Raw genomic sequence first — 12,019 nt, forward strand, 5'->3', positions numbered from 1 at the left:
CACACTATCTGTATTCTGATACATATGTAGTGACTGATCAGCAGATCTCATCTGTACCCAAAATGTCTTTCCTGTTCATTATAGCACAACCCTGATAAACTTTTGCAATAAAGTGCAGGGATACATTTTATAGAACATAAAGATCTGTACTTAAAAATAACATATTGGCATTTTAGAGAACAGATCCAAGATTTAATCATTCTTTAATATGTAAACAAATGCTATCAATATTTACTCCAAAGATAATTAATGTTTTAAAAATATCAGTAACTATTCCATTTTCTTTGCTCTCTCTTTCCAAATAAAAGAGGAAATCAATCCCAGTAAAGGAGGTCTCATGAGGACCTGAATAGTTTTAATCCTGTTTAACTAACAAGAGATTTTTTTTACTGGAAAGATTCTTTCAAATGGTTGTTGTGCTGAGGTTATTTTGCTCAGCTGAAAATGCACAATATGATAGCTGCTGTAAGATGTAGGCTACAGAGCACTTGATTTCTCTCTAAATTTGAAGAATGAGTGGAGCAGGGAGGCATGTTTCATTTGTTTCAGTAATAAGGACAGCCTGAAACATGCTACAATACCTAAAGGGTGGCAAACCAGCACTTAGGAGTAAAGAGAGATAAAACAAATGCTGTGAGGTTATGTTTGCTGAGGTCTGTACATGCACCACGATTATGATGTGGGAATTTAAATATGTTTTATCATTCTTTTTGCAAAATGGCAGCAATATGTTCAGCAAAGCCAGCAGGGCTGCTTCAGTCCTCCTCTACTCCCTGTGGTTACACACTGATCTGCACAGTGCCTACAAAAAGGTAAGCACAAAGAAAAATATTCTGTTCCTTCAGACCTAGAACCCTTTCATTTGTCCTCTGGGGCCCTTAGCACTGCTGTACATTTAAGAATTAACCTATGATAGGATTCAAGTGGTCCCTGAATTTGGTTTTCTTATTTTCTTGTACATAAGCCTGTGTAAGTAATGCATGGCTTTAATTTTTGCCCCTCTGTGTTCATGTTCTCTCCCTCTGTGGTTTTATACCCTGTGGACAAGCTTATGGAAAGCATTGCTGCTGCCTGCCAGGAGAGTCAGGTGGTGGCAGGTGATGCAGGGCAGGTGCCCATCCCCACTGGCTGAGCCAGCCTGGCACGGAGGGACCACAGTGGCAGCAAAACCAGGGCAGGGCGAGGCAGCTTCCTGCCCTAAGAGCAGAGCAGCTCTGTTCTTGTTGTTTGCACAGCCTGCTAGCCCAGGGTATAATCAGACCAAACCTAGGCCCTGGGAAAGGGGTTGGCAAACATTGACTACCATGGTGAGATCAAACACAAAACGGCCAGCATGTGTCTGCCACAAACCAGTTTGGTTTTTTTTAAGCTCTGTGCCTGCTTTTCCAACCCTCAGCTGAGTTAACTTCCACCTACCTACCTTCACCCTGCATCCCAAACTGATTTCAGTCCTTGTGTGCTTGCTGTTCAGAATTTGTCACTTCAAATTCTCTATAACCTAAAACTGTTTCAAGTTCTCAAGCAAGCTGTTAGCATTTGTTATTAGCTGCTTCTCTTTGTAGATTTTTTATGGTTGAAATTTGCTCCAAAAAGCTTTCTTGGCATAAACTTTAACAGTGCTGCATCACACTTAGCAGGTATGGCCGCACAAACCAGAAATCTGTGTTCCAGAATAAGGCTATTGTGCCATATAAATTCCTAAATAGTTGTCTCTTTTACAACTGCATTCCTGAATTTACCATACAATAAATTTACCATGCCATCAGCAATATCCCTGATGGCATGAATTTCATTAATTTACTGGTAGTTTAAGAAAATCTATAGGACACAGTCATCAGACCTGATTTTCCAAAATGCTGATTATTTGCTCTTCCTATGCAAATCAGGTCTCCTAGAGACACCAGGTATGGCACTGAAAACTTCAGAACCACCTAATGCCCAGACAGTTTTGAAACTTCAGTCTAATAAGCCACAGAAATCCCTTGATCAAGTGAAATTGATAAAATTTCCCGAGTCATTTTGGCATTGCCTCATGTTCTTTTTTCTGACAGGGTTAATCTCAGCTAGGTTGATCTCAGCTATTAGTGACCTAAAAGTTAGGAGTCTGTAGAGCTCAGGTGGAAGAACAGGCCCCTGGTAGAGTCAGTGGAGGGAGTTCAGCAATTCCAATTTCCAATATCCTCTCATCTGTCCTGGACTAAAGGAGGCTGTTGTGTCTCTGTGACTCTCAGAACTCTGCCTAGATCCCTGCCATGGCTCCTTATCCAGCTTTTAGGCAGCTGGAGCCACCCTTTCCCTGCAGAGTCAGCACTGAAGATAATGAACTGCTCTTTTCTTCCATTCCAAAGGCTGACTTCAAGAAGGCAGATTTCATCAACAGCAGGACCACAAAAGCCTACAACTCACTGAAAGATTGAGTCAGAGCACAACACCAGGAAAACAGAGATGACACAGCAGCCAGTGCAACCATCTTCACAGGCTTGGTGTCACCATCATGATCCACAAAGCATCTCAGAAAAAAAGGAGCTGATTTGCTCTAAAGACTTGAGTGGCCAGAGTAGCTTTTTTGAGTTTTTAATCCTGATCACCTCGTTGTCACTGACAACATCAGTACCAGTGTATCAACATCAATACAAATGTCAATACAAGAATAACCAAAGATGGATTCTCCAGGAAGTCTGAGATGAAGTTTCATCCAGGTTTACCACGAGTCAGAGCTCCAGATGACTGTCTTTGTTCTATACAGAGGAGTTTGGAATGCTGGTGGGCCAGCAAATTCTTTTGAGACTGTTTTATACCAAAAGTTTTCTACAGTGGGTAAGCATCAAGTACACTGCTCAGAATTCAGTAATTTTTCACTCTTTTTTTTCTTCACACAGCTGAATAAGAATCTCCAGACTCTATGAGTAAGCACAAGAAGCTGTTTCACTACATGAATTATAAAAGCACCAATGAAGTTAAAATTACTATTTTTGTATTGCTTGTTTTCATGGGCTCACTGGTTCTTAAGCCTCTTTCCTTTGAGATATCATCAGCAACAGCAACAAAACTGATTTTACATAGGTCCCTTGCTCCTCTCATCCTCCCTCACATGGCTGTTGCATTTTACAACTGTGTCCAGAAAGGATTTTAACTAGAACCATTAGGTTTAAGGCACTCTGTTTCAGACACTTTGGGCTGAACTTAAGCTCACCATTCTTTGCTAGTTGGTGGAGAAATTATTTGTGGGTGTTCCAATGATTATTTTAAGAAAATTAAAATTTCAAACCAATTCTGTTGATTATATATAATAAAGGGAGTGGAGTCTTGCCTTTATTTTTGAAGTAACAGACACACACAAGAGGCTGGGCTCTGTGCTGATTAAGGAATTCATCTAATCCTGCTTCATATTCTCTTACTTGAGATGATCATCCTCCCTACAGCAATTACATGCAATGTGGTAACTTTGGGACTATGCCTGCACAAGTGGGAATAGGTAATAGGAGGGGAAAAAAATTCCTGAGGATCTGAAGGCTCAGGTTTTCATTATATGATGGTAAAGAAGCACTTAAAAAACCCCATCTGCTACATTTAGTAAGTCAGATTTTTCTCAAAAACCCCATAAACCCAGGGGTTAGACTGTCCATTAAACCAGCAGGAAATTCTCATATAAATAAGAATTTATCTCTGCTGGGTTATCAGCAGATGTGATCTGGCATTACTCTTCTGAAATCAGGGGGGGATGAGCTACCTTTATGGCAATGGATATTTTCTCATGTGTATTTACAAGCCCTGCTGCTCCAGCAGAGCCCATCCTGTACCCTCACTGCTGAACTTGTCCAGGAGATGCAAAATCCTTGGAGCAGGGACCTCACAGGGGCGGTCACCAGCCCTCCTCATTTCAATGCTCCTGGCTGGAGGTCTGGCTCCTACCAGAAATGTAGAACCAGTGGGTTGTACCACTGCATCGTGTCCAAACATATTTCTGGATATCTGGGAGCTGAATTCTGCTGGCAGACACCCACAGCTCTCCAGGGAGTCCCAGAAAGTCCCACAGGTGCACACAGGACAGAATGTGCCCTGGGGAGGGAAGCAAACAGCTCTGCTTTCCTGTCACTGATCGCTTCCAGAGGGCTGTTAGTCCTCCCCATTTGCTTTGAATAACTCCAATCAAGTGCACTCCAGTAGGAGGTTTTAAAAATACTATTATTTTTTGTAGGCTGTCATATTCAAAATACTGCAGGTCCAAAAACAACACGGGGAAAGGGAACTTACAGCACCGCATGTTGAGGGAATTGTTTTTATAACTTTTTCAAATATGATAGAAAACAGACAATTAAAATCCAACTTTCTCTTCTCACTTGTTAACCCAAGTAACTCTGCTTGTGCCATGAAAGAATGAATACCAGCAAACCTGGACAAGTCTCCTTTTATTACCCAAAAGAAGTAGTAGGCAAAATTAATACAGAAAGAGTAAACCTGAATACACAGTAGCAAAGGAATGAAGAATTGCAGTCTAAAAGATGCAGAAGGGAGCTTTTAGAAATGCTCATGCATTTACTCTTATTAAACTCACATGGTATTTAAGAAACAAAACAAGCAATGGTGTTGGGTATTTTTAAATAGATGTGTACCTCTCAGTAAGATGTCCTTAAAAAGGAAATGCAGAGGTCTGGGGTTGTTTCCACCACTGACGCAGTGATTTTAAAGGTCTTTTTCAACTGAAATGAATCTATGATGGTGCCCCTTTAAAATCAAAGCAGTGTTCAAAAGTCACAAAGAATTATCTCAGGCCTGGCAGCAACACCAGAAACATGAGGCACGCCTTATTACAACTGATCTCCTACTTGTATGCAATCAAAAACATTTCAGCAGGGCTCCAAAGAAAACAAAGCAGAGAAATAATAAAGTGCTCTCTCTAATGCAAAAAATCTGTCTTTGGTCTTTTTGTTATTAGTGAACCTACTTGGCTGGGATGCAGCAAATGTATTTTTAAGCCTTAGCCCTTCCTTCAAAAGGGCAAACTCATTTTTAAATTAAATCTGGGTATGGAGACTCAGACTTCCCTGCAACAGCACAGTGTTACTGAAAGCAAGCTGTGTTAATGCTCCTGTTGGCATCAGAGGCCTCCTGAAAATAACTTCTTTGTCCAGTTTTGCTGTCCTGTCAAACCACCCACAATCTGCTGTTTTCACTTCTCTTTAATTGGTATTTTCCAGTAAACTTCACCATGGGCCACTGGAGATCTCCAAAATAATTAAATCAGCCTCACCATAGTCTTGGGCCTGAGAAACAGAACATTCCCACTTGCTCTGTTCCTGAGAGGAGATTGGAAACCTTGAATTTAAACATGCTGAGCAGTGCCCAAAGAGCTTTTGGCTGAACAAGGAACTTAGCCCAGGTCCTCTTGTCTTGGGTCCTAACCACAACCCAGGGCAAGCACCTTTCACAGAATTGTTTTAGTAGAAACTCTTAAATTGTACAGATAATTTTGGAGTAGATTATAGACATTACCAGAGAAATAGTCATTCCTTTCCTCATTTCATCCTCCTACCTTATTTTCTGCTGTTACTGCTCCTAAACATTAGTGGTTTTTCTTCTCCCTCCTTTCCTAAATAGAATTAAACTATGTAAAATAATTGCATGAGATTGTGCATGGGCACAGGGTTTGGGCTACTTGTCTTTTTTTTTGTGGGGTTTTTCTTCAGAGAAAGTACATGCTATCTATTGAGAGAGGTTCAGCCTCCCCTTCTGGGCCCATAAAAGAACTGAAATGAGCTGGCACCATCAAAAGCCACACACAAGAGCCCCAGCCCTCCCTGGCTCCTGTTTAGCCTGGCAATCCCTGCTCCAGATGCAGCCCATGGAAGCTGAGGCCAGTCAGGCTGCCTCTTTGGTTGGGTTTTTGTTTGGTACCATGCTTAGCCCTTAGGTTCCAGCTTGACAGGAGCATCAGCATGTTCCTAGCTTTAGTTTTCAGGGCCAAAAGCCCCACAGTGTCTCTCCACAGCCCTCCAGGGGGGTGCTTCAGGAATTGGGTGAGCAGCCACCCAGTGACTCATGCTCAGGCCATGCAAAGTGCTGAGAACTGCTGCTTCCCAAGCTACTCCAACTCCAGCTGCTCCTACATTCCTTTGCTTAAAGTGCTGCTGATTAACACCTCAGTTTACATTGCTGACTCAAGCTGCAGACCCATCCCATGGGGAAGATAACAGGACCTAAAGGCATCATCTGATAGGAGACAGAGATCTGGAAAGAGCAGTCAGACCAGAGGAAATGCATATTTGAGCTCAACATCACAGCACACCAAGGACAAGCCCTGAAACAGCAGATACTGGTGCAACCATGAGAGTTATGCCTGGAATATTGGTGGAGATGTTGCACAGCCCACTGGAAACCCAGCAGGGAGATTTGCTCAAGTACACAAAAACCAAAAAGGCCTTCAGGCAGACACTGTACACAGATCAGGGGGGTGCCTTTCTCTGCAGGCTTACTTTGCATATATGAATAGGTTTGCATATGAAGGGGAAATAAACTAATTTTGCCTTATTTCACATGTTCAGAGCTAAAAACATCCTAAAATACACATCTGAGGCATTGTAGGCTTAGGATCATTAATCAGAATTATTTGCCTACATCCTTCCTTCAGCTGTATCTTCCAGTCCCAATGTGACTGTAAATAATTCAAGTTTAGGAACTTAACATTTCTTTAACAATTCTCCAATTATTCAACCTAAGCTCCCATTCTCTTATTAGTATCTTGTTATTCTTGGTCCTCTCTCAGACCAGCCCAAACATGCACAGATACAGAAAAGAGGAAGCAGGAATCTTCTTGCAGCTCCAATTTAGAGCCAATACTGCAAATTCCCCCATGGGATCAGGGCCTTCTGAACAAGCCCATGGTCACAGAGCATCACAAAGAAACAGGGACACACTGCAAATCCAGTGCTCACCATCAGGCTTTTTTTATCCAGTGCTGACCAAATATTCCCTCCAAATCTGCACAAAATCTGTGTTTTGCATGCTCTAATTTGTAATCAGCTGCAGTGTGACCACGAGTCAAACTATCACCACTCCCACCTTGAAAGGAGCTGGCTCCCCAAAATCCCCACCCTGCTCTCCTTTACAGCACTACTCAAACATCTGGGTCCTCCTGCAACTTCAGTAAGAGACCTAAGGTCTTCCTCAGTTCTAGAGAAATCTGAAGGCATTTTTTGGCCCTCAAAAATACATCCTTGCTGTGCTTTCAGCAGGAAGGGAAATAGCCATGTCTGAGCCACAAAAAAATAACAGTGATAGGCCAAGAAGGATAAAATCTTTCCAAAAAAAGTGCAGAAACTTTCTGAAGCCCATGAAGGCCATAAGAAAATGGGTTCCAGGCTGTGTTTGGCTTGGAATAACAACAAAATAAACCAGCAGTGTTGTAGTATCAGTGTTGAACTCTGCCTGGAAAGCACACTGTGCCTTAGGATGCATGAGCACACTTGAGTTTTAACTCAAAGCTGGACTTAGCTTAGCCCCATTACAAACTGTGAATGAGTTTAAACCCTGCTCAGTTGTTAAAGACTGGAGAAGCTCAGCAGCCTTTGCACTGCAGTTACAGCAGCACACAGGAGGCTGCAGTGAGAGCCAGGGAGGTGTTATGTCTTTCTGAAAATTAAAATAGGGATTCTTAAGGAGGTTTTTCTTTCCAGATGCTAGGAGAAAGAAGTGCTCTAAACATATGATACACATAGCCTTGAAATACTATTTTTATAATAGGATAATACTTGTTATTTTAAAAGCATATGGACAAAAGGTAAGAGGTTTTTGACATAAAGGGAGGCTGGGATGAGAAACTTAGGTCTGATGATATATATAGATGGTGATAAAAAGGAGAATCTACAAATCAATATTTGCACCAGCATTGTAGTGGGTTTTTGTGTTTTGTTTTGTTTTGTTTTAGTGGTACCACTACTTGACCTGAAATTACTTAAAACCTGGAAGTCAAAAACTGGTGCCCTGGATGGCAGTAATATTCTTGCAGAAGTGTTTTTGGAGAAGATTTGGCACAGTTGAAATGACACAAAGAGATGGAGGGAACAGTGTCTTCTGGTGTGAAAGACTGGAGCAGAGGCCTTTGAAAGAATTCCTCCTGAGTACATGAATTACCCATCCTCCAAGGACACATTTCCTGGTCACATCAGTTATTTTCTCTGTTTTTCAGAGAGGTGGACAAATTCACCATTACCCCAGGGCTGTAATTAACTTATTGTGAGGGTTGTTATGGAAAATAAATAAGCCACAATTAATTCTGCAGTCTATAATATGCCCACCTATAAAAGAAGAGCTATTCAGTTTTTCTGAAAGAGACTAAAATGGCACTTTGCAAAACCTGTGTTATACAAAGCAGCCTCATGTTCTTCACATCCACTGTAGTGGCTACAGATACAGATTTGTTAAATAGGCATTTAAAAAAAAAGAAAGAGAGAGAGAAAAGCCATTAAAGTGAGCAAACAGCAGTGAGCTGATTGCCAACAGGAAAGAAAACCAAGGTGATGAAGGTGTAGCCCTGGACAGGGCTGATCCCTGATCTCTCAGGGTTTGTGTTCAAACCAACCACCTGTGGTAGGTGCATATTTTGCTCTGTCACTGTTTCCACTCCTGCAGTCAGGCAGTAAGACCTTGGCTAGATTTTTTTTTTTTTCTCAGTAGACACAAAGCAAAAATAAAACTAAAAACCAGTGTAACATCTCGAGCCTGAAAAATATTTTACCACAGTTCTAGTAAAACATGAAATTCTTGTTAAATGCCCATGACCCTGTGGTTTGGGCAAGAAGACACCCTTCTGACTGCTGACAGCATCACCAGAAGGACAGGAAATCTAGCCCATAGATTCCACTGGCTTATGATGTTGTCCTTTAAGCAGAGTCCTCTTTTTGGAAGGGGACAGTTTAATTTTTACATGCATGCCATTTAACAATTGCTTTTTCAGGGTAAGAAAGAGGAAAAGAAGAGGAGAGTTTCTGTGAAGATCTTGCCAACATTCTTTCTGGGCTGTAACAATAACTCTCCTCCTAAACTAAGAAAAATATGATTCTTCCCCAGCCTCTTCCAAGACAAATCAATTCCTGTTTTTTTGGGATGCCCTGTGTACAAGAGGCATGCTGAAATGTGCAGGCATGCTATAAAGTACAAATTGGTTTTGCTCTGCCTCAGGAGACAACCTCTGAGGGTGACAAAGCTGAGACCAGAAATAATCCAGCAGTCCCATCTCTGCTCCCACACCAAAGTCAGTTCCATCTCCTGGACATTCAGCAGTGAAGTCAGAGTAACACTTTGCTTACCTCCATGAAACCCAAACTCTCACACACAGGAAATTCTCCACAGGGTTCAGGGAAAGGAAGGTCTCTAAACAAAGGATGTTTCAGGTGTGGCTTGAGGATTTTCTTTCCAAAACAAAGTCATATCCATCTCTTGGGTCCTTATTTCAACTGTGCTGATAGAGTGGTGGCTCCCAGGGCTACAAGGGATTCATCAGGAGATTCAGCCTTGCTCCCTGAAACTTCATTCACATGGAAGGAAAATTCTGAAGGGACAAGAGAGCCATGCCTGGCAACTCAATATTTCCTATTCTGTGCACAGTGCAAGTGGTTACAGCTCCTGGTGCTCCCCTTTTGTACAATTTCTTTAGGGTTTTGAAGCTTCTTGTCATAAAGGTCTTGTGCTCAGTTATTATTCATCATTCCCTAAAGAGCTTTGATGGGAAGCATCTTCAGTAATTATTCCAGTTGTTGGAGTCCTCTACTTGCCCACACATATTTCTCAGGACCTGTGGACCAGTGGTTGGTGGAAACAGCCCAGCTCCAGCATTTCTGAGTAACCTGGTATTTGACAGCCCTGCAGGCTCGTGTTTCCTCTGACAGCAGGTCACTCACCTGCACTGGCTGTCACCCATGGCTGAATTTAGCAGACTATTCCCAGACTGCATCATTTGCCATCTGCTCCTTCCTGCTGTGACTTTCTCAAACCTGTGTGTCACTGTCATATTTTATGAAAAATCCCTTTGCCAGGATTTCTTCTCCTGAGAAGCTGGGAAGCTTCAGCTTCTCCATGTTTTGCTACTCTGGAATGTGATTTGGAGAATTGTTTACCCAGCATGTGATTTGTTTTTAATTGATGGCCAATGACAGCCAGCTGTGTCTGACTCTCTGTGTCTGTCACGAGATTTCATTCTTCATTCCTTTCTAGCCTCCTGATGAAATCCTTTATTTCTTTTAGTATAATTTTAGTAGGGCATTTTTAATATAATAATCACATAATAAAATAATAAATCAGCCTTCTGAAACATGAAGTCAAGATTCTCATCTCTTCCCTCATCCTGGGGACCCTCAAGCACTGCCACACCTGTGTATCTCTGAGCCTTGTAGTTTGCAGATAAGGAGACAGATGAGCTTTCTCACAGCTGTGCTGTGCAGTTCTTTGCATTTGTCTGGTTACTGTGTGCACTATAAAGTCTGTTAGGAGTATTTTTTTTTAAAGTCTGCTGATATGAGACATCTGTCCCCATAAACAGCTCTTTACTCTAAGGGCTTTTGATGGTGAGGAGGATGATTTGGTGATGAACAAGATGGATATTTTCTGTGAAAGCTGAGCTTGTAGTTTGGTATAAACAATGATGGGGTAAAACTTCAAGTTGTAAAAAAAAAAAAAATAAAAAATTAAATCACCACACCTTGGATTTTCAATTTCTGTTAAAGGATTTCCATGGCTGAAGCTATAACTCATATTCTTTCCCAGAAATAAAGCAGCACAGCATTTAGACTGTTTAAAAATTCTTCATGCTCATTGGACTGTACTTTTTAAGCAACCTACAAATACTTGCATCTAAGCCCCAGAGATTACAGAACCAAATTTATTCCACTATAGTGAAGCAACAGGCAACAGCACCATGCTGAGGAGTGGGAAATTCAGGTTGGGCATCAGGAAAAAACTTCTTACCAGCACAGTGATGCCGTGCTAGAACAGCTATCCAGAGAGGTCAGAGGTGCTCCATTCCTACCCCTTTGGAAGATTTGGCAAGAGAAAAGCAGCCTGGCAACTCAATATTTCCTATCCTGTGCACAGTGAAGTGGTTACAGCTCCAGTTGCCCCCCTTTAGTACAATTTCTTTGGGGTTTTGAAACTTCTTGTCATAAAGTGAAACCAGTTTAGGCTTATGGGGATAGGAAAAAAAATATCTTTGAGGTAACTTTGACTGGACACTGGTAAATATTTTCTCCTTGAAGGCAAACTCATCCCCTGGTGGGGAATTCAAACTCCAGGTGGCCCTGCCCAGCTAGATGAAGCAGACAGGACAACATGAGTTCCAGCTACCATTAGCATTCACTGGGACTGGCCAGTGACACCAGAATGAGATGCTTGCTTCAGCCCTTTCTCCTTCCCCAGCACAAAGCTTAGCTTCACAGCAAAGCAGATCAATTTTTCACAAGTTTTGAATGCTTCTCTACTTCCACATTGTTGCTGTTCCAATCAAGCCATCAGTTCCTACCTCCAAAAAATTTCAAATGACCCATACCTGAAAGGAAAAACACAAGTTTGAGAGAAAAACCTCTCGCCTACAGACTTTCTTGAAGTGTGTCTTCCAATCACCACCCTAAGAGAGCTGCCCCATATCTGTTCTCAGGATCTGCTGTACTTTTGCTTGAGCTTTGATTTTCCATAATGGTGACAGCTTCCTTCACCACTTTTTATCCTTTTATTCTCTCCTTCCAGTGGAGCTCTCACATTACAGCTGGAATCACCATCAGCCAGAGAAGGCCAGCTCTGGAAACTCCTTCAATCAGCTCCCTGCTCAGGAGTTTATGTGTGAGCCCCACACAAAGCAGCAGTCACACCTCCCTTCAGAGATAACTTAAAGGATGTTGGGTCTTGCCCAGCTGATGAGTGAGCAACCCAGTCAGCTGGGAAAAAACTCCCAGACACAAGGAGGAAACTTGACCTTGTTTTTTGGCTGTTTCCACCAGCTGTAATCTAGATACATTCAAATCTTGGTCCACCA

The 12,019-nt window shown here is 42.0% G+C and overlaps 1 protein-coding gene across 1 annotated transcript in view; it reads left to right on the forward strand.

Annotated features, from left to right (window-relative positions):
• Positions 1-4,872, forward strand: part of PKP2 (plakophilin 2) — a 39,008-nt gene extending 34,136 nt beyond the window's left edge. The window contains exons 12-13 of the mRNA XM_050970044.1: positions 713-812; positions 2,349-4,872. Of these exons, the coding sequence (XP_050826001.1) occupies positions 713-812; positions 2,349-2,417 (169 nt within the window). The 3' untranslated portion in view covers positions 2,418-4,872. The remainder of the gene's footprint in view (positions 1-712; positions 813-2,348) is intronic.
• The last annotated feature ends 7,147 nt before the right edge of the window (positions 4,873-12,019 follow it).

The sequence above is a fragment of the Serinus canaria genome, chromosome 1A, assembly GCF_022539315.1.
Source record: "Serinus canaria isolate serCan28SL12 chromosome 1A, serCan2020, whole genome shotgun sequence".
Classification (NCBI taxonomy): domain Eukaryota; kingdom Metazoa; phylum Chordata; class Aves; order Passeriformes; family Fringillidae; genus Serinus; species Serinus canaria.